Source organism: Herpailurus yagouaroundi, unplaced genomic scaffold, assembly GCF_014898765.1.
Source record: "Herpailurus yagouaroundi ecotype Mexico unplaced genomic scaffold, PumYag 197, whole genome shotgun sequence".
Lineage (NCBI taxonomy): Eukaryota > Metazoa > Chordata > Mammalia > Carnivora > Felidae > Herpailurus > Herpailurus yagouaroundi.
In genome coordinates, this window is record NW_024412428.1 from 15,158,288 (window position 1) to 15,182,045 (window position 23,758).

Below are 23,758 nucleotides of genomic sequence, written 5' to 3' on the forward strand. Positions count from 1 at the left end.
TTATGAGATCAAGCTCTGCGTTGGGCTCTGTGCTGTCAGCACAGAGCCTGCTGGGGATTCTCTCTCTCTCCCTCTCTCTCTGCCCCTCCCCTCGTCTTAAAATGAACTTAATTCTTTTTTTAAATTTTAACAAAAACCCAAGCGTTTTCAAAATTAAAAGACAAATATATTGGGGGGAAATATTGGTAATTTATATTACAGACAAAAGGATTACTTCCAAAATGCTAAAGTACTCCTACAAACTATTATAAAAGTATCCAACTCAGTTGGAAAAGCGGCAAAGTCTATGAACAGACTGTTCATAAAAGAGGAAGTGAAAACTGCTCTTAAACAACTGAAAACATCCTCAATCACACTTAAGAGCAAGGTGAACAGTGTTTACTATATGGTGCCTACACACTCTACAGGCAGCAATGTGACAAATGATAAAAACTACAAATATACATATAATCTGACCCACCAATTCCACCATCAGGAATTTTCCTGTAAATAAACTTGTATATGTGGGAAAGGACTTTCATTCAGGGTTAATCATTTCAGTATTGCTTCTAGCAGCAAAGCAATCCTGTAGATCTATCCAAAGGCATTAGTTACGATATTGTGCAAGCATAAGGAAGCACTCTGCTATATAAATGTGGCTCAGTCTCCAAGGTACATCATTAAGTGGAAACAACAGAATAGTAATAGTGTTACAATCTGCATTTTTAAATAAAGAATACTTATAGCATCTTCCAGATGGATATGCAAGAAATAAATAATACTGGTTACTTCTGAGAGTAACTAAGTGACTAAGCTGAGCAATGAAGCGTGGGCCTCCTTTCACTGTTTTCTTCTTATACCATTTGACCTTTAAACCATTCACCAAAATAAACAGAATAAAAAAGTGCATATTGAAAAAAAAAATTGTCAAGCACGTAAATTTACACATAGTAAAACTTTATTATAAAGAGAAAAGTCATGTATAATCTCACTACCTAAAAGCAGCCACTGATAGTATTTTATATATTTTTTTTGTATTCTTTTTTTTCTCTGCATTTAAAACCATAGCTGAAATTCACCTATATGTCATGTTCTTTTCCATTTAAAATAATCCAAAAATTTCTTATGTTCAAGTTCACTGTTTTGCATAAAAGTAGAGAGAATTGGAAAATGAAGCCCTCATGTACCCACAACGTGGTTCAACAATTATCAATACATTACAAAATATTTAAAAAAAAACAAAAAACCCAATACATGGCCAACCTTGCTTCTTCTACAGCCCCTCATCACTACCCCACTCAACAAATCGGCTGATATTTCTTTTACCTGTGGGTTCCCCCTACTCTTTTTTTCTTATACTTATTTGTTGAAGAAACTATGTAACTTGTCTTGTAGACTTACCCAGGTTTTGGATTTTGTTGATTGTATCCACACTGGTGACATTTATCATGTTCCTCTGTTCCCAGTGTTCCCTGTAAACTGGTTGTTTGGGTTAGAAGCTTGATAAGATTCAAGTTTACTTTTCAAGAACTTATCATAGCAGTGTTGCATGTCCATCTTTCTTTTTTGTGTCAAGGGCAAGTGCAATATTATATTTCACCATAGAGATTTACCATACTTTCAGTGTTTGTGTATGTGTTGACTATTTCTAATTTCATGTTTTCAGAAAGGGGCTCAAAAGACCATCTTTGGATATAAAACTCTAATTGTATTTTGGATTTCCTTCTTTGGAAAAAGTCATACAAATAGAATACTAAGTTGAAAGTATGAATGTTTTAAATATATATGAGCCAAATTATTCTTCAAAAAGCTCTTTATATTCCCACTAAATGGGTATAATATTGATTACCTCATCCAATCCTTGCCATTTCTAATTATTCTCATTTTAAATTTGCTAATTTTAAAAGGGAAAAATATAACCCTTTGTGATATAATTTCCTTTTCTTTTTTTAAATTAAATGTTTATTTATTTGAGAGAGAGAGAGAGAGAGGGAGAGAGAGAGAGAGAGAGAGAGAGAAAGGGAGGGAGTGGAGGAGGGGCAGAGAGAATGGGAAAGAGAGAATTCCAAGCAGGCTGTGAGATGTCAGTGCAAAGGTCAATGCAGAGCTTGATCTTACAACTGCAAAGTCACACCCTGAGCCAATATCAATAATCAGATGCTTAACTGAATGAGCCACCCAGGCACCCCTAATTTCCTTTTTTTTTTTTTTTAACGTTTATTTATTTTTGAGACAGAGAGAGACAGAGCATGAACGGGGGAGGGTCAGAGAGAGGGAGACACAGAATCCGAAACAGGCTCCAGGCTCTGAGCTGTCAGCACAGAGCCCGACGAAGGGCTCGTACTCACGGACCGCGAGATCATGACCTGAGCCGAAGTCGGCCGCCCAACCAACTGAGCCACCCAGGCGCCCCCCTAATTTCCTTTTTAATGAAAAGGTAAACTTTGAGAAATTTTACTGGCTATATTTTCTTTTGAAAATTATCTGTTATATATTTTGCCTACTATTTAGTAGTAGGAATAATTTCTTCCCTTCTTTTTCTGGCAGAGGAAGGGAGAGAAATGCTTTTCTTTATTTTATTTTTACTTACTTACGTATGTATGTACGTGTGTATGTTTTAGAGAGAGCATGAGCAGGGGAGAGGGGTAGGAAGAGAGAGAAAGAGAGCGAGCGAGAGAGAATCTTAAGCAGGCTCCGTGCTTAGTGCAGAGCCTGACACAGGGCTCAATCTCACAACCCTGGGATCATGTCCTGAGCCAAAATCAAGAGTCGGATGCCCAACTGACTGAGCCACCCAGGTAACACCTGAGAATGCTTTTCTTTCTTTTTTTTTTTTTTAATTTTTTTTTTTTAATGTTTATTCATTTCTGAGACAGAGAGAGACAGAGCATGAACGGGGGAGGGGCAGAGAGAGAGGGAGACACAGAATCGGAAACAGGCTCCAGGCTCTGAGCCATCAGCCCAGAGCCCGACGCGGGGCTCGAACTCACGGACCGCGAGATCGTGACCTGGCTGGAGTCGGACGCTTAACCGACTGCGCCACCCAGGCGCCCCGAGAATGCTTTTCTTAAAGAAGACCTATATAAAAAGTTCAAATAGTATATGGCAAATAAACTTCAACTTTAAATCCAAAAAGAACAGTAATGTTACCAAGCAATAGGAAAAAACAAAACAAAACAAACGGACCTCCTCCCACCTTTCAGAGACTAAATAGCATTAAAATGCCATTTAATTAAACAAAAACAAATAAAAACCAAAAGCTTTCATTTAAAATCTCCTAAAAGCTTTTAAGAGAATTTTGTTTATCTTCAGTTCTGGTGTAAGAACTGAATCCCTGGTACTAATGTCACTATCGCAAGGAATTCATCTAAATGGCTTTTAGAACAGTTAGTTATTCTTCAGGAAAAGATAGTCTTGTTTTAAAAACTGCTCATATTAGACAATGTATGTAAACATGGAGTCACTGTCTTTTATGCCTCTTTCAGAGTATCACTAATTTTCTTGTAGTATTGAAAAAAATGAGTATTTCAGTCACTGAAATATTACAGCTAGCTTTTAAAAGTGGTAAATTGGTACCATATTGTCTTCTAGAAAGAAATGTTTAATCAGAACTCTGATACTTTTCCATTTAAGTATTTTCTCACAATTCACTGGGGAAAAGGAATAGACTAGAAGAATAGAATTGAAGGACTAGGTAGATCTAATTTATACTAACAATTATAAACAGTAACATTAGAATTAGCTCTGAGAATTAAGCATAAGGGCTAACGTTTATAATTAGAGATGATGGTTATTGAGTGCTGGACATAATGATAAACACCTGACATGCATTTTAATCATCACCTCAGGATTTCTTCCTTTTTTTAAATTAAATGTTCATTTCTTTAAGAGAGAGAGAGAGAGAGAGAGAGAGAGAGAGAGAGAGAGAGAGAAAGGGAGGGAGGGAGTGGAGAAGGGGCAGAGATAATGGGAGAGAGAATTCCAAGCAGGCTCTGAGATGTCAGTGCAAAGCCCACTGACCATCACTGTCCATAGGCTCACTGTCCATATGTCAGTGGTGAGGAAAATGAGGTGGATGGATTAACTTGTCCAAGGTCACATGGAATTTGAACCTAGGTGCATTTGAATTCTGAACCCAAAATTAAGAAACCTACTGAAGAGAAATGGAAAATTGGCACAGGTACTCCATGAGGCAAACGTGACTCCAAATGAGATAGATATATAGAAATGAAGTTGAAACAATTTATGATGAAATCAGTCATATTCATCCAATATGGGCAGAAATGGAAAACTTAGCATATAAAGCAAAGTACTGAGTTTAGCAAAATTTGTATTTATTAAAAAATTAAAAAAATCCTATACCCATTTTCCTCAAAAGCAATAAAGTTTCATTGTTAAAAATAAACAATAAAATTAAAGAAATATAAAAATTTGAAAAGATATCCATAATTCCACTATCCACAGACAATTCCATAGGTAGGTAACTAGATATAACTCTAGCTACCTATATATATCCAGATGTTTAAAATTTATTTTTTGGGGGTGGCTGGGTGGCTCAGTGGGTTAAGTATCTGACTCTTGATTTCATCTCAGGTCATGACCTCATGGTCCTGAGATGGAGTCCGCATCAGGCTCTGCACTAAGCGTGGAGCCTACTGAAGATTCTCTCTTTTTCCCTCTCCTTTTGCCCCTCCCGCACTTGGGCACATGCTCATGCTCTCCGTCTCAAAAAAATTTTTTTCACCTAGTTGTATACAATGAATAGCATCCTTTATTATAATGAATTTAACCTGTGTAAAGTAATATTGAACACTTAAAATTGTTTCTAAGTTTTCCTTCTCTTTAAAAAACACTGCTATAATAAAAAATAAGCAAAAATCCTTGAAAATTTGTTTTTATACACATTCTTAATTATTTCCTTAAGATAAGTTTCTCAAAGCTGGGTTAAGAGATATGTATTACTGGATCAATGGATGTGAATTATTTAAACCTTTTGATTATTATTAAAAAATTTTTTTTTCAATGTTTATTTATTTTTGAGAGAAAGAGACACAGTGTGAGTGGGAAAGGGGCAGAGAGAGAGGGAGACACAGAATCCGAAGCAGGCTTCAGGCTCCAGGCTGTCAGCACAGAGCCTGACACGGGCTCAAACTCATGGGCCATGAGATCATGACGTGAGCTGAAGTCAGACGCTGAACCGACTGAGCCACCTAGGCACTCCTTGATTTTTTTTTAAATTTTATTTATTTATTTTGAAAGAGAGAGAGCATGAATGGGGGAAGGGCAGAAAGAGAGGGAGACAGAAAATCCCATGCAGGCTCCACACTGCCACTTTGGAACTTGATTCAGGGCTCAAACCGATGAACCAGGAGACCGTGACCCAAGCCAAAATCAAGAGTTGGACAACGAACTGAGCCACCTAGGCACCCAAACCTTTGATTCTTACTTTTAACTTGTTCTATAAAAATACTGTATCAAACTGCACACTCAACAAATAAATTTGGCAACAAAAGATGCCTAATTATTTTCCTCCTTTTAAATTAGGATATCTTCTCTTGACAATCATAAGGATATTAAACTTATGAAAATTTTATGTGGTCAGCAAAAATTATGGTTAACATCAAGATTTCAATCTTCTAGAACAAGGTTGGCAAACCATGATTTGTGGGCCAAAAACAGCCTGCTGCCTGTCTTTTCATGACCTATGAGCAAGAATGATTTTTCAAGTGTTGTTAAAAAAAGAGTATTGCAACAGGGACCACATGTGGTCTACGGAGCCTAAAATATTTACCCTCTGGTCCTTTAGAGAAAAAGTTTTGCTTTCTCTGTACTTAAGAGATATCCACTTTCAAGCCAGGTTGGTTGGCATTATATACCTGCTTTGATAGGCAGCTCTTGTCCTTCACAGGTGTGGGAAACATACTTTGTGATCTGCTGAGACAGACTGTCCTAAAAGGTCAATTACATATACTCTTCCTCTTTTTACATTTTCAAAACTATCTTCTTAATTTTTCTTTTCTCCCTTGTTTGATTTTCAAAAAGATCTCACAAGAATGCTGGGTCTATAAAACAAATGATTTGGGAAGTTCAGGGATCTCTTTTGCATGCTTGGTCATCTGAGAGGGTGACACAAACATAACAGGCTCTTGAACCTGCCCATGGTCACAAAAAAAAAAAAAAAAAAAAAAAGGAAATAATAATTGTCACGTTCCTGTTTAATGAAAAAGCCAAACCATGTATACATATATGAAGTTTTGGTGTACCAAACCCACATTTTGGCCCAGGACTACTGAATTGAAGACAAAGGAACATTCAGGGCCACTAGGTAGCAATTGCTCCAGACTGAAGGGTGTGTTTGGGCGTGGGGTGGTGGCGGTGGTGGTGATTAATATCTGCCCCTATAGTTTTTGTCAATGCAGTTTTACTCCATATCTCTTTCATATGTTACCTTTAATCATTTGTGCCCTTCAAAACCTAAAAACTAAGTTTTTTGAAACTGTGTCTAAATGAGAATTTAGGATCCAAGTCGTGGCCTGAGGAATGACTCTATGGTTAATAGAATGCAGACTTTTTGTCATCTATTTTACCTGTTCAGGAAGTTTTGATTCTATTGTGAATAGTTAAGCAACTAAACAAGTGACCATCATATATTTTGGCTTAGAAAAATTATTGCAAACCCAAGTATATTTTATTAAAAGAGGTAACATAATTACTGGTTAAGAAATTGAAAAGCTGGAGCCAAATAGCCAAAGCAATCTTGAAAAAGAAAACCAAAGCAGGAGGCATCACAATCCCAGACTTCAAGCTGCTATATGACAAAGCTGTAATCATCAAGACAGTATGGTACTGGCACAAGAACAGACACTCAGATCAATGGAACAGAATAGAGAACCCAGATATGGACCCACAAACATATGGCCAACTAATCTTTGACAAGACAGGAAAGATTATCCAATGGAGTAAAGACAGTCTCTTCAGCAAGTGGTGCTGGGAAAACTGGACAGCAACATGCAGAAGAATGAACCTGGACCACTTTCTTACACCATACCCAAAAATAAACTCAAAATGGATGAAAGACCTAAATGTAAGACAAGAAGCCAGCAGAATCCTCGAGGACAAAGCAGGCAAAAACCTCTTTCATCTTGGCCGCAGCAATTTCTAACTCAACACGTCTCTGGAGGAAAGGGTAACAAGACCAAAAATGAACTACTGGGACCTCATCAAAATAAAAAGCTTCTGCACAGCAAAGGAGACAATCAGCAAAACTAAAAGGCAAGCAACGGAATGGGAGAAGATATTTGCAAACGACATATCAGATAAAGGGTTAGTATCCAAAATCTATAAAGAACTTCTCAAAGTCAACACCCAAAAAACAAATAATCCAGTGAAGACATGGGCAAAAGACATGAATAGACACTTCTCCAAAGAAGACATCCAGATGGCCAACTGACACATGAAAAAAATGTTCAATATCACTCATCATCAGGGAAATACAGATCAAAATCACAATGACGTACCACCTTACACCTGTCAGAATGGCTAACATTAACAACTCAGGCCACAACAGATGTTGGTGAGGATGTGGAGAAAGAGGACCTCTTTTGCACTGCTGGTGGGAATGCTAGCTGGTGCAGCCAGCTGGAAAACAGTATGGGGCTTCCTCAAAAAATTAAAAATAGAACTACCCTACAATCTAGCAATTGCGCTACTAGGTATTTATCCAAGGGATACAGGTGTGCTGTTTCGAAGGGACACATGCACCCCAATGTTGACAGCACTATCAACAAAGTATGGAAAGAGCCCAATGTCCATCGATGGATGAATGGCTAAAGAAGATGTGATGTGTATATATATATATATATACACACACGCGCGCGCGCACACACACACACACGATGGAGTATTACTCAGCAATCAAAAAGAATGAAATCTTGCCATTTGCAACTATGTGGATGGAACTGGAGGGTATTATGCTAAGCGAAATTAGTCAGTCAGAGAAAGACAAATATCATATGACTTCACTCATATGAGGACTTTAAGAGACCAAACAGATGAACATATGGGAAGGGAAACAAAAATAATATAAAAACATGGAGGGGGACAAAACATAAGAGACTCTTAAATATGGAGAACAAACAGAGGGTTATTGGAGGGGTTGTGGGAGGGGGGATGAGCTAAATGGGTAAGGGGCATTAAGAAATCTATTCCTGAAATCATTGTTGCACTATATGCTAACTAATTTGGATGTAAATAAAAAAAAAAATTTAAAAAAAAGGAAAAAAAAAGAAATTGAAAAACTAGGATAAAAGTTTTGCACTTAAAGAAAAAAGATATACAGATAAAGTATTTGGAACTAAATGTAAATCCTATTTTATTTGTGTGTTACACAAAACTCTACCTAAATTACATATATTTAATTTAAAACCTTAAAAGACCTTCTTCAGAGAAGAAATTGCAAGCAACTTTTCTAAATTCATTAAGAATAATCTGACCAGAACTCTAAGAGGAATTAAAAGTACAAAGTAGTAGTAAATTTCTTTTTGTTGCCATTAAAAATAAAATCAACTGAAAAAACATTAGAAGCCATTACAAATGTTCTGGAGAGTCAACACAATGCTGTAAAAGACATTTAACTATTGTGTAGTAGATTAGTACTAGTGGGTTAGTATCTAGTGGGTTAGTCATGTGGTCATAACAGGACTTCACTACTTTGAAACCCATGTTCTTGTTTCCTTATTTTCAGAACTAGTTCTGAAAATTCTAGTCAATTTTTATTTGGGCTCAAGGGAATATATGCAAGCCACGCTTATCAGATTTGTGACTTCATTGAGAAGGGAACGGCAATTTCATTAAAGATGGAAAAAAAGCCCTACACCCTAAGAAACAGAAATCAAATATGCTGATGCTTAATAAAGAGCCACACTTCTGTTCCTAAATAAAACAAGGCAAAAGAAACACAGAAACAAAAATAACTGTGCCAGTTTGAGGATAGGGAGACAAGGTTCAATGGCAATGGCACTGCATATGAAAGAGTTGGCTACATGAGGTAACAATGTAAATGCAGTATAACCAGATCCATGCTAACTGAAACATCTTCAGTGGAAAATGACCAGGATGATAACAAAAAGAAATATGCTGTTTGAAAACTGGAAGAACTATTGACAGCTTAGAATAGAGAAGACACATGGAAATCGCTTTAACTCTCCAAAAGGCTGTCACAAAGGAGAAGTAGACTATTTTGTGTAGCTATGAAAAACAGAACCAACCAAAGGGGATATCAAAAGGAGGCATATTTGCATTTAATGCAAAAAGGAACTCTGTAACTGAGTTGAGATACATGGGCTGCTTGGGCATCACTACAGCTATGCAAGCAAAGACTAAAAGATCACTTGGTAATTATAAAAAGTTTCCAATACTAGATAAATGACTGAATTAGCCCAAGGGTCTGTAATCTATAGGCTGTGGCCCAAATCTGGCCTGCTGCTTGGTTTTGTAAATAAAGTTTTATTGGAACACAGGCATGGTCATTCAATTATGTATTATCTAGGTCTGCTTTTGTGCTACAGTCAGGGTTGAGTAGCAACAGACACTGTATGGCTTTGAAGGTGAAAATATTCACTCTGTGGGCCTTTACAGAAGAGGTCTGCCAACCTCTGAATTAGATAATAAAGATTTCTTCTAATTCCTCTATGAATGTTAGCTTCAGAGTACAAGTTTTCTGAGTAATGCCCGACTGTTTGAGTTTTGTCATAATCATGAGTAGACAGCATCCCAATTCAAAAATAATTATTACTGAGTTGATCCAGACAGTGGATTTTAGAACTCTGTCACTTCTCTGCCTCCTTCAAAAAGAGATATATGATGCATATTGATTAAAATTCTTAATGAACTGAGTTCAAATTCATTCAAGTGAATTGTGATATACTCTTAAATAATTAGACATATTGTGAGGTGCTGTAGACCAAGGCTGTGAATTAAAAGTTTAATCATCATCAAATGCTTTCATTCTTTAAAACTCGATATTTACAGTAACAATGCAGTAAATTAGCTTATGATAATGAAAAGGATGGCATCAGAACTCCTTTCCTTTTCAGAGTTGTATAAAGGGAATTGGGATTCACAGAAGGTTCAGATTTTTCTCCTGTTTATTGTTTGTTCACCCTCTGACTTTGGCTAAATTACTTAATTTTTCTTTGCCCTACGTAGAATGACACAAAGTCAGCTGCAAACAACCTGACATCTTCCATCCTCCCTCCCACTCATGGCTCCCCCAAGCTAGAGGCATAATGCATTAGAAACATTTACCAAATCTTTGTCAGTTCTCTGGGAAGGACTAGGGGAGAACTGGGGAGAACTAGGACAATCCTCTTGACAATCATGAGGGTATTAAATTTATGAAAATTTTCTGTGGCGTCTCTTTTAATATCATTCTGTTTTGTCCTCACTCTTTTTTTTTTTTTTTAAATTTTTTTTTTTTTCAACGTTTATTTATTTTTGGGACAGAGAGAGACAGAGCATGAACGGGGGAGGGGCAGAGAGAGAGGGAGACACAGAATCGGAAACAGGCTCCAGGCTCCGAGCCATCAGCCCAGAGCCCGACGCGGGGCTCGAACTCCCGGACCGCGAGATCGTGACCTGGCTGAAGTCGGACTCTTAACCGACTGCGCCACCTAGGCGCCCCTGTCCTCACTCTTTCAAATGCCTGTGTTGCTGAATTATTTTCATTATTTGTTCAGCAAAAATACTTTGGTATGAAACTTTCTTTTTCTATAGTAGTATGTTGGTATAGCTGACATTTATTTCATTTTGTCGTGATTAACATGGGTAGCACTTGTACAGTACAAGGGAATTTTCCTTGATACACAGGTATCCCCCGCTTTTCAAAAGTTCTTGTTAGGCCATGTTGCTTTTATAAAAGACTGACAGTAGCTGTGTCTTAAGGTGTCAGAAAAGCCTAAGGGAGGTTATTTTTTGGGTCAGGGAACATTCAAAAACATTTTCCACATGAATTAATGGTAATTGCTTCTTTGCTTTATGCCATCTGGGCTTACAAATGAGAACACTCTGCTTCTGGATAGCAGGGGAAACCTGTACTTCTACCTTTGGTAGCCCCTGGTTTTCCCCCTCTGAACTAGAGTTTCAAGGCCTGAATATTACACCTGGGGGAAGGAGGGAGCTCCCTTAGAGCTCAGTGTAGCTTTGGTGGGTTATATGGGTTCTTTGTTATTGTGAGATTTTCCCATGTCCTGTACAAGGATACACTCCACTGAGGAAGGGGTCTAATCACATGGATCTGTGCCCTAACTGAGCTTGAAGCCCTGAAACTGGCAAGCCCTAGCAGTTTTTCTGGCTGCTATTGAAATCCTCGGATACTGTGTGATAGCAGGTAGGTGTACTGATTAATTTTGTCCCAGGGTGCTTATTCAATGTCTCAGTCTGATTCTTTCCAGGTTGGGACTATTTGGTAAAAAGCTCAGAATGTGGTAAATTCGTCTTTCTCTAAATGGCCTTTATTTTTATTTATTTTTTTCAATATATATATATGTATATACATATATATATACATATATATATATTTATTTTTTTATTTTTTTTATTTTCAATATATCTAAATGGCCTTTAAAGAGTGGAAATGGGGGGCGACTGGGTGGCTCAGTCGGTTAAGCGGCCGACTTCGGCTCGGGTCATGATCTCGCAGTCCATGAGTTCAAGCCCTGCGTCGGGCACTGTGCTGACAGCTCAGAGCCTGGAGCCTGTTCAGATTCGGTGTCTCCCTCTCTCTGACCCTCCCCCGTTCATGCTCTGTCTCTCTCTGTCTCAAAAATAAATAAACATTAAAAAAAAAAAAAATAAATAAAATAAAGAGTGGAAATGGCACCAGGAGTTTTCTTTCTTTAACTTCCACTTTTTTTTTTTTTTTTTAATGAAATGTTGATACCTGCTTTATTCATAATTGCCAAATGCTGGAAACAACCCAAATGTCCTTCAACAGTTGAATGGATAAACAAACTGTCATACACCCAAGCAATGGAATACTGCTGAGCAATTAAAAGGAACAAATTATTGATAAACATAGCAATATGGATGAATCTCAAATGCTGAATAAAAGTCTATCTCTACTTTTTGAAACTATGTCATGAAGGTGCACATGATCTTTACTGAGTGGTTCCTGCTTAGGTCTGTTTCATCAAAACCAAGTCTCTGTGATCCAGTTTCATTTCACATCTTTACCTGGGAGGCTCCATCTATGCTTTTAAATAAAAGCCTTAGCTGAATATATAGATAATAAATATTAAAACTCTGATAGAAGGGATTGAAAATGGAGTGATATGGCCAGAATATTAAATAAGTAATTGTTAAGTAAATCTCAGACCATCAGTGAATGTTTATAATAAAATGATTACGGGGCGCCTGGGTGGCGCAGTCGGTTAAGCGTCCGACTTCAGCCAGGTCACGATCTCGCGGTCCATGGGTTCGAGCCCCGCGTCGGGCTCTGGGCTGATGGCTCAGAGCCTGGAGCCTGCTTCCGATTCTGTGTCTCCCTCTCTCTCTGCCCCTCCCCCGTTCATGCTCTGTCTCTCTCTGTCCCAAAAAATAAATAAACGTTGAAAAAAAAAATTAAAAAAAAATAAAAATAAAAAAATAAAATGGTTAGCTTTTCTGTGGGACTGTATACAGGAATGTCACACACAAAAAAAACACCAGTTTTTAAACTTGTATGTAAATTCCATTTTTTTGTTAGTTTTTTTTTTGTTTTGTTTTGTTTTGTTTTTTAAGTACGCTTCACACCCAGCATGGGGCTTGAACTCACAACCCTGAGATCAAGACCTGAGATCAAGAGTCGGGAAACTTAACCAACTGAGCCACCCAGGCACTCCCGTAAATTCCATTTTAATGTTACTTTAGACTCCCCGTGTTCTTGACTGAAGATTATTTAATCTATATTCTCATACTCACAGGCCAAGGCTGTAGATCATTCAGTCCCTTTTCTAATTTCTCAACATCTGGAAACTTTGTGGCTCCATCAGCATCTGCCATAAGGATCTTTTCTCCTCGAGAACTGAATATACCCTGTATTTAAACATTTCAATTAAAAGAAAGTTGCTTAAAATTAAGGCTAAATCCAATGACATATCAGTTTGTTCTGCTTGACTTAAGATAACTAATATTAGATAATCTCATATCTAATACTAGGTGTGAAATGGCAGGATGCCAAAGTTCCCTGAAAACAAATTACATTGGTAAGATTCTTCCAAATGTATCTAATGCCTAGTTCATGATTTTAAAAACTTTGTGAGGTCCTACCACTATTACTTTGGAATATACCATGATAGGAATATAGATTTGGATGAATAAAAGATATCCCACATCAGTAAGAACAAAAGTAAAATATCTATCATGTATGTTATATATGTGTTGTGTGCATATCAGGAGCTACTTTAGGACAGCATATGAAGAACATATTTATGAGTGGATTGAACAAATACAATATATACAGACTTGCTGTGAAACCCACCATCAGATAGATCTTTAGTATTCTTTGTTTTTTTGAACGTTTATTTTTGAGAGACAGATAATGAGCAGGCCAGGGGCAGAGAGAAAGGAAGACACAGAATCTAAAGCAGGCTCCAGGCTCTGGGCTGTCAGCACAGAGCCTGACATGGGGCTTGAACCCACCAACCATGAGATCATGACTTGAGCCAAAGTCGGAGGCTTAACAGACTGAGCCACCCAGGCACCCCAGTATTCTTTATTATGGAATCTAAAGCAGTTTAAATTAATTGTTGAACAAAGAAATATGGAATGTCACTAAAATTTGGGAAGCATGGATATATCCAAATACTATTTTATGTTATTTGAATCATCTGACACTTAGCAAAATTATGCCTCTCAATACTGAATCAATTGGCCTTTTGTGCAAAATATGGCTCTATCAGTGTACATTTCACATGGAAACAAACTATACATCAACTCTTAATTCATGGTCCATTTGAATGAATTCATTGTTTCTTAAGTATAAATATATGTACGGCTTGATACAGGAGAAATATAGCTTCTGATATTACTTAACAGTATGTGAATATAGATAAGATATATACAAATGTAGACAAAACTTTGATAATTTATTCTATGGGATAAGCCCACTAATTAGTTTCTGTAATTTTTTTTTTTTAGTCATATCAGTTAGAATACAGGTGAGGGGGCTTGGGTAGTTGAGTCTTTTGAGCATCCCACTCTTGATTTCTGCTTAGGTCATGATTCCTGGGTTGTGGGACCGAGCTCTGAGTCAGGCTCTGTGCTAAGTGTGGAGCCTGCTTAAGATTCTCTCCCTCTCTCTCCCTGTCCTTCTGCCCCTCTTCCCTGCTCGCACTCTCTTTTTTCTCTCTCGCTCTCTTTCAAAAAAAAAAAAAAAAGAAAAGAATACAGGTGAAAAGGCAGAATAAAAATGTTTTGTTTAACATCTGGACAAAAAAAACTGAAAAAAAAAACAACAAAGGACTATTTCAGCAATACATGTTAAGGGTGAACTGGAGGTAATTATTTAACATTATGGAAAATGTCTTTGGCTTTAAATCTTGTTTAGTCCACTTTATTATTTTATCTTTTTTTTTTTAATTTTTTTTTCAACGTTTATTTATTTTTGGGACAGAGAGAGACAGAGCATGAACGGGGGAGGGGCAGAGAGAGAGGGAGACACAGAATCGGAAACAGGCTCCGGGCTCTGAGCCATCAGCCCAGAGCCCGACGCGGGGCTCGAACCCATGGACCGCGAGATTGTGACCTGGCTGAAGTCGGATGCTTAACCGACTGCGCCACCCAGGCGCCCCGATTATTTTATCTTTTAAAAAAATTTTTATTTTAGAGAAAGAGAGAGAGCATGACCAGGGGAGAGAGGTGGGGGAGCATGGGGGGAAAGGGAGGTGGGGAGAGAAGGAGAGAGAGAGTGAGGGAGAGAGGGAGGGAGGAGGGAAAGAGAGAGGGAGGGGGGAGGAGGGAAGGAGGGGGAGAGGGAGAGAGACAGAGAGAGAGAGAGAGAGAGAGAGAGAGACAGAGAGAGAGAATCTCAAGCAGGCTCTACGCTCAGCACAGAGCTTAACACGGGACTTGATCTCATGATCCTGGGATCATGACCTGAGCAGAAGTTAAGAGTCAGACACTCAACCAACTCAGCCACCAAGACACCATATTATTTTATTTTTTAAAGGAGGTTCTTCAATGCTGGCTATTCTCCACTCTACCGACAATGGCCTTCACTTCACCACCAAACTTCTTGAAAAGGTAGTCTATCCTAGCACTTCCCATTCCTGTCCATTCAATCACACCCTATCCCTTCTCACTGCTTACACTGTTCTTCCTCATGAGCCGCATTTCCCCAAGGCTTGGTTTCCAGCTGTCCTTTTTCTCTATACCTTCTTCCTTGCCAACTTAATGGGTTCAACTACCATCTGATGCATGTGGACTACTCACTCACATCTTCTCTACCAGGCTATTCTGGATACCACTACATGGTATCTCAACCTTAATATGGCTCAAACTCAATTAAAGTTGTCTTTTAAATCAGCTCCTTCTCCAGTGTTTCATTCCTTCTATGACATTCTCCTTCTCCTTGGCCTCCTCCAAGGTCTTAGGTAACTTATTCCTCTCCCTGATCACCTGATACAATTCTATCTCATTTTTGCCCTCCACCCCTACCATATTGGTCTCTCCTCTTCTGATGCTGCATCACCATCATAATCCAAATTAACAATCCACTTGTACCTTGCTTACACTACTGTGCTGGCTACTGTCACTCTGTCAAAGGTGAAAGCCTATAAGTCCCTACCCTAAAAGTTCAGGATATGAACCCACCTACCCCCTTGAACTTACTCCTATAAAGTCAACCCACATGTACCACTAGCAGTTCATGATTGTAGTGCTTTCTCTCATACCTTTGGTCATGTCCCTCCTCTGCAAGCTCCCTGCCCCAACTTTTGCCTGGATAGAATTTCTAGTCTTCCTTGAAGATTCTGTGCAGAATTTACCTCCTATGGGAAGTCTCCAGCTGTTCCTCCCAGCTGGAAAGTGGCGCCATTCTATTACAGCGTTACAACACTATTAAAGTATGGTATCTTTAAGGATAGGATGGTTGTCTTTCATCTAAGTATCTCTAATAAGTGAATGGATGGATTTAAAGGCCACCATGATATTACACCAACCCTATTTTCTTTTTCTCCTCTTTGCATGGCTTATGACCTAGTCAGAGCAAGCTCACTGTTCCTAGTATGTATTCCAAGAGTTCTGAATTCTGTCCTGCTGCTCTTCTCTCAACATTTCCCACACACTAACAGAGATGTTAGGTTAAGAGTATGGATTTCAGGGTACTAACCTAATCTAAATCCTCATTCTGACTATGAATAACCCTGTGACCTTGGTAAGTTGCTTTACTATGTGTCACTTCCCTCAACTAAGTAATTGAAAAGTAGGACCTAACTCATGAGACAATATGAGGAGGGTTAAATGTGATAATTATGTTGAAGTGGCTAATTTACTGTTCAGCTGAAAATGACCAGTCGAGTGGAATAACCAGGTGGAAGCCAGTTTTCACCATTGCTGGAGGCTTGGCTTCAGTGGTATCTCCTTTGTCAAGTTTGCTTGACATGTGCTTGAGACTGATAGTTACCTACTCAAAATCTATTCTTTCCTTCTGTTTTACTAATGGATGTCTCATCAGGTCAGGAATGAAAATGTGAGGAAAAACATTTCTCAGCCTTCCTTGGAAATAGGGGTGGCCTTGGGACACTGTTCTGGCCAATGACAATTAAGTAAATTTTTAGATGGAGCTTCTAGGAAAGTTCCCCAAAAGGGGGCAAACCAGCCAGCATATGTCTTTTGCCCTCTGCCCCTCTCCTTCTTATCTGGAATGTGGATGTAATGGCTCCCAGGTACTCCAGGAGTCACCTTGTGTGAATGAGGAAAAAGGGAGTGAAAAGTTAGGAGGCAGAGTTTCTGATGACACAGTGGGGTTGCTGAATAAGCCCGGGACTGCTTGTACTTAGAGTTCTTTTGGGGGGGGGGGGCAAAATAAAATAAACCTCTAAATCATTTAAGACACTATTTGGATTTTCTTCCACATATCTTGACTTGTGGTCTTTCTTCAGAGTATCTTGACTTCTACCTGACATGCCTCAGCTGAAAGTAACCTATTCCTTTTGGAATTTCTATAACACATCATGTGTACCTCTCATCAGTATAATCATCTTTTCTAGCAGACTGCCAATTTCATCAAGATAGACCCACATCAGATTTATCTTAGTTCAGGTACCATGTTAAGCACAGTGTCTTCATATAGGTAAACCTTAATATGTAAAAGCATTTTATAAACTGCAAAAAAATCATATACTCTTATTATCTGGTGACTGTATTAAAGACACACAGAGGCAGATGATAACATTATAAATTTTGATTAAGATACACCTATTCTCCTGAATTACCCAGTATATCATAGATATGGCATGATTTTTAAGATTTGATCACATTATATATAGATAAGTATATGAAGTTCTTGTTAAAACTAATTCACCACTAACCTGAAATGGTGGTATTCAATTAGACAGCTGTAGAAAACAAACATATTAGTCTGCAAAAGAATTTATTAAAAAATGTTTACGTTTCAGATTAAAATGCTGAAACTATGTATTACCATCCTAATAGCTCCGCCTTTCCCACGATTCTTCACCAGCGTGATCACTCGTACTTTGTCGCTTCCGTATTTCTGGCAATATTTAAAAGCTACCTGTCAAATTATATAAAAGTCAGAATAATATCAACTTGGATTCTAAGACAGTAAACCAGGTTTCTGAGTTTGGCTTAAATACTGCTATTTCCGTTACACTGTTCTTCTGACTAGATTATACACACTGTACATTTTAGTGGCCCAGAGTTGTTGAATTCCTTCAACCCACTAGGTTGAAGTCACAATTCACCTTTCTGCAGAGGCAACAACAGAAGAGGCAGTGGCTGTCTCTTATTTTGACTCCTTTATTTATGCTAATGAGCTGCTTGAGAAAATAAAACCCATGCGTTGATCGACTGGTACACACTTGTGATCCTCCCCCTGACCCTGCCGCTTACTGCTTAATGACTTACTTACGTGTCAGCAACTGATCTTACTCCCCACAGAAGTTGCTCATATCCTGGAATATTTCCCCCAAATCTTTTCACTCAACTGCCATTATTTTTTGATTTACAATCAAAGCCGTGAAACAGTGATCTGTATTTGCTACACACATCTCTTCATCACTCATTTAGTCATCAACCCATTGTAGTATGGTCCATGCCCTTTGCTTTTCCACATCGCCTTTCTATATTACCTATCTTCATCAACAGCCCTCCCCCTCATTTTTTTAAGTAAGCTCCATGCCCAATATGGGGCTTGAACTCATGACCCTGAGATCAAGAGTCACATGTTCTACCAACTGAGCCAGCCAGGTGCCCCAACACCTTCTCCTTTTGACCCTCATCTCCATAGAGAGTGTGAAGTTATTCTCATCTGCTGTTTGCCCTCCTGGCAGACCAACTTTTAGGGTTTTTTTTAGCAGCTTAGGAGCTATAGGTCTAAGAATGCAGGAATGAGAGAGGATAATACTCTAAGATACTTGTTACCTCCTGTGGGTAAATCCAGATAGAGGTATGCCAAAGGACATAGCTGATACCCACTGCCAGATATGAAGGCATCTTCCTATTTGCATGACTGCTTAGAAACTGTAAGGCAAGGTGGAGTATAAAGAAAAAAAAAAAATGATGCTTAGGAAAAAAGGAACCATATATTGGTAGGCAAAGAAGGGTCCCAGTGGCCAAGGTGAATTGTTGTTGTACATGTTTTCTCCCAATGTGATGATCTTCAAAGCTTCCCTGGTCTTATGGAGTAGTAGAACAGCAGGTTTATCTTCCAGCTTTCCATAGGTGAAACCTCTCTGCTTTTTTGACTACCCACACTGTAACAACAGAGAGTGCTGGCACAGCTTTAGCACTCTCTGATGACCAGAAATAAGACTTTACATTTGTTAAATTATTCTACATTTCTATCCACTGGCAATCCTAAAAGCAAGTTTACTTACCTTTGAAGTTTGGTCTTTGCTGCCATCATCAACTACTATCACCTCATACGTGAACGTGGGATCTTGCTTCTGCAAGAAGCAAAGATAAAATACCTCAATTTGGCATAAATGCCATCAAGAATTCTGATAAGATTGCAAAGAGTTTAAATAACAACTGTTTGGTTTTTTTTTCAGTCTTTGTTCCCTCTGGAGAATACATCCTTACTCTAAACCCAGTGGGGTTACATAAGTCAAAAATAAGCAAAAACAGACAACTGTCACAGCAGAGACTCCCAGAGATGCCCGTCACTCCTGCCTCATGCTGCATTTCTGCTATTTGCTGTTCCCAAGTACTGGCAGGGGCATCCTATGTAACATGTTGCTATTTGCAATGAATTTGCTTGGCTTTTGTTTGGCTGGGGAGGGAGGCAAGAATAGCTAAGAATCCTTACTAACTCATGGGTTTCTTCCTCACTTCTCGTGTCCTCTAACCCAAGATGCAAGCTCTTTCATTTCTTTCTCTAAGTTTACTTGAGTAGCTATTTCTCCCAATTTCCTGTAGGCTAGGAATATAAATCCCGGACATTTATTTAGTTTAACCAAATCCTACCACAATAAAATAGTTTACCTGTCCTTGAAGGTTATAAATAATAGTTGTTATAGAGTGATATGTAAGGGCACAAGTCACATAAAATAAAAAGTCCAAGAACCAAAAGGAAGAGAGATGCTGGGCAAGAGCAGAGAGCAAACACTGACTGAGTGTCCGTGAGTCCTGCTCTTGCCCTGGTCCCCCTGCACCAAACCGGTGGGAGCAGCCACGTGCTTGCTGTGCTGAGCACTTTGGAGACAGGCTACAACCTATGACCTTAGGCAAGTTACATTTTGGCCTGTTTTCCCATTTAAAAAAACAAAAAAGCAAAAAACAAACAAACAAAAAACCCCCACACCCAGTCTATGTGGTTGGTGTAAAGAACACATGTAATAGAAGAGGCAGAAGCCACACATTTAATAAGGGCTCCATTCTCTCCCTTTTTCCTTCTTTTTTTTTTTTTTTTTTTTAAGTAATCTCTACACCCAACATGGGGTTCAAACTCACAACTCCAAGAGCAAGATTTGCACACTTCACTGACTGAGCCAGCCAAGCGCCCCTCTCTCCTTCTTTTCTTTAAATTTAATTTTTCAACATGTCCTCCTCTCTTTCAATGAATCTTCTATGTTCCTTTTACAAAGAAAACATAAAACCAATGTAAATCAAAACAAGGAATTTTCTTAAAAAAAAAAAAAAAAAGAACCAGCCACAAAACCCATTTGTTTCCTTAAAGTCTCTAAGGAGATTCCAACAGCAGCTGATGCTATTAAACAAGGGCACGTATTACTTTTCTTCTCTTTATTCAGGGAAAGAAGAGAAAATAAATGAGGGGAACTCCTCTGCATAATAAAGAAAAACAAAAATAATTTCACTCTAATTATAAGCCTTTTTCAAATAAATGTCTTTTTAAAAAGTCACAAAAGTAAAAACAGCACTGTGCTGCCAGAGTCTGCAGATGTACTCAATTTTTTTATTTTTATTTTTTGGCTGCTTTATTTTTTATTTTTATTATTTTTTAAAATATATTGTAAAATTGGTTTCCATACAACACCCAGTGCTCATCGCAACAGGTGCCCTCCTCAGTGCCCATCACCCACTTCCCCTCTCCCCCACCCCCATCCACCCTCAGTTTGTTCTCAGTATTTAAGAGTCTCTTAGGGTTTGCCTCCCTCCCTCTCTGTTTGTAACTATTTTTTTTCCCCTCCCTTCCCCCATGGCCATCTGTTAAGTTTCTCAAGATCCACATTCAACTTTAAATGTACCATCAGGCAAGAAGATAAAAGCGGGTGGGAGGGTACATAAATAATGTCAGCTTTCCAGTTTGTTCTGGGTTCACCCACCTGCTGCTGGAGGCAGTGAGCCACGTGCCGGGCTTGCTCGCTGACAGCCCATGGCAGGCAACAAGCTGAGCACGGGAGGCCCTGTGACCTTGACGCCCCGGCCATGGCCAGCACTGCCTCTTACCGTCGGTCTAGCCAGGATCTACAAGTTGGTGATCTAGTCTGGTTTTAATTGGAGACATCATATTGAAAGAGAAAACATGATACCTGTCTCTCCTCTAGATAGCCCAGCGCTTCATCCATCATTACAGGCACTTAAAGAAAAAAATATATATATATATATATGAAAAATTGTTTTTGAAAATGATTTACCAAGCCTCAGAACACTCAGTTTACATATGGAAAAAGTCTGAAGAGTCTAATAGGCTCCTCTGGGACTTTCCTCCAGTGGCCGTTCCCATCTGGAAGGTCTGCTGTTCACATCTAGCTACTCTAGTCTCTAGAATACTTCAGTCCTACCACTTCTGATGCTGACCCTATCCTCTGCAGCTAGACTCGTTTCCCCTCTTCTGAACTACATCTACCAACTATGCACTCACCACAGCCCACATCTGTTAATGTTCTGGCAAAGACAATAAAGGTCATACTTTAAATTTCCTTTTCTTCCCAAATGACCAAAAAAATGAAATCGGGCTTACACCGTTTTTCTTCATTGTATGAAGGCACAACAACAGAGAGTTGCTTGGTAGGTGAGTCCCATATGCTGGGCAAAGTTTCCTTCTGTCCTCTGGCATTTAAGAAGAACTTCTCTTCTTCATATTGATGGAGATGTGGCATTTTTGTAGCAGTTATAAATGCAACAAAGGAAATCTAAAAGCAGGTATGTTAACAAGAAATTATGTTATGTTGACATTTTTTTTCGATTTGTTATATGAGAACACATCTTTACATAATTTTTTTTTGTTTGGTGGAATATTTACTCTCAGTTTTTAGTCCATTAACAATTGTCTAGAGATGAAAATTCAAATCCCTTACTTATGCACTGGTTATTTTCCTTTCTTCAACTGGTAAGGTACTAATAATGCCTTAGGGGGCTCTTTGTCTCTTCTGACCTGTCATCCCCAGGACTCCATTGTCCTAGATCTAATAGAGAACAGTCACTAGAAGTGCAATCTATGATGCCCTGAACCTCCAATCCCCCGGCAAGCACATAGTTAGGTCTGATTCCTACTTGGAGCCTGTATGTGACAGAAGGTAAGTTCACAGTACAGGCAGAATGTGTGGAATGAGGCCAGACCTCCCATCTAGGACCAAATCAAGCAAGGTTTTGAAGAAACGACCCCCCCACCCCCATGGTAGGGGCCAGTAATGCTTAAGAATATATTCTTGACACTTATCCTAGATTTGAATTCAGAATACATTATTTTTTGGGGTGCCTGGGTGGCTCAGTCGGTTGAGCATCCACCTTCGGCTCAGGTCATGATCTCACTGTTTGTGAGTTCAAGCCCCACATCAGACTCTCTGCTGACAGCTCAGAGCCTGAAGCCTGCTTCGAATTCTGTGTCTCCCTCTCTCTCTCTCTGCCCCTCCTCCACTCGCTTGCTCTCTCAAAAATGAACATTAAAAAATTTAAAAAAAAAGAATACATTGTTTTTTAAATAAAGTATCAAACTTGTAAGCTCTGTCACCATGCACTACTAACATTTTATAGCTCCCTTCCATTTTTATTTGGGAGTGAGCCCTGTAAATAACCATTCTTTGTAACACTGTTTCTACTGGTACACTTCCTGCTTTTATTTTTTTTTTAATTTTTTTTTCAACGTTTATTTATTTTTTGAGGGACAGAGAGAGACAGAGCATGAACGGGGGAGGGGCAGAGAGAGAGGGAGACACAGTATCAGAAACACGCTCCAGGCTCTGAGCCATCAGCCCAGAGCCTGACGCGGGGCTCGAACTCACGGACCGCGAGATCGTGACCTGGCTGAAGTCGGACGCCCAACCGACTGCGCCACCCAGGCGCCCCTACACTTCCTGCTTTTAAAGCAGTCAATCCACAAATATTTGGAATGCTACTCATTTTTAATGTGGTGACCATTTATAATATTCCATTGGGTACATAATGAAATTGAACTTGCTCTGATTAGTAGAGGCATGGAAGCAGTATCCCGACTAGTGGTTAAGAGTTCCTGTTCTGGGGGTGTCTGGGTGACTCAGTGGGTTAAGTGTCCGACTTCAGCTCACGTCATGATCTAATGGTTCTTGAGTTCCAGCCTTGCATCTGGCTGTCTGCTGTCATTACAGACCCCACTTTGGATCTTCTGTCCCCCCGCCCTTCCCCCGTTCCCCTATTCACATGCACACGCACTTTCTCCCTCTCCCTGATAAAAGAAAGTTCCTATTCTGCACCCCAGTGTCCAGAATGTGATTTCTAAATTCAATTTCCTAACAAAAGTAATCAATGCTCTCTGTAAGATGCCACAGAATCACCTCATTATTTTGAAAATTCTGCCTTTTGTCTTACCTTTTATAAGTGAAAGATATGTCAGAGTAACTGAATGGCTGAGAATGAATTTTTTTTTCATTATAGAATTCCAGGTAATACACGAAAAAGGAATGATAACAATTAGAATATTCCACCTTGCAACCCCCAGAGAAATAATGGATTTAGGTTGACAAACTTTATGATTGGTCGGTCAGGCTAACAAAATTGAACTCCTGGATCCTCTCAACATCAGAAAAAATTAGATATAACAAGCCTTCTGGTATGATACAAGAGGAAGTATTCAGCATCAATCACATGCCTTTTTTGATTAAAAACCTCAAACATGCATTTG

General features: G+C 38.9%; 1 protein-coding gene and 1 long non-coding RNA gene across 4 annotated transcripts in view; both read right to left on the reverse strand.

The window, feature by feature from the left end:
* Positions 1–23,758, reverse strand: part of ALG5 (ALG5 dolichyl-phosphate beta-glucosyltransferase) — a 44,777-nt gene that overhangs the window by 18,428 nt on the left and 2,591 nt on the right. For 2 of the 3 annotated variants that reach the window (XM_040448259.1, XM_040448258.1), the window contains exons 2-6: positions 21,623–21,794; positions 21,192–21,238; positions 19,077–19,145; positions 17,660–17,752; positions 12,937–13,050 (exon numbers count right to left, since the gene is read on the reverse strand). In XM_040448259.1, the coding sequence (XP_040304193.1) occupies positions 12,937–13,050; positions 17,660–17,752; positions 19,077–19,145; positions 21,192–21,238; positions 21,623–21,761 (462 nt within the window). In that variant the 5' untranslated portion in view covers positions 21,762–21,794. Of the gene's footprint in view, positions 1–12,936; positions 13,051–17,659; positions 17,753–19,076; positions 19,146–21,191; positions 21,239–21,622; positions 21,795–23,758 lie in introns of those variants that run through there. The other variant, XM_040448260.1, reaches the window with a different exon arrangement.
* On the reverse strand, positions 72–12,429 carry LOC121012868 (uncharacterized). Its single transcript, XR_005782367.1, has 3 exons — positions 12,384–12,429; positions 4,130–4,132; positions 72–718 (listed from the first exon to the last, which is right to left on the reverse strand). It is a non-coding gene; the product is annotated as an uncharacterized LOC121012868 (long non-coding RNA).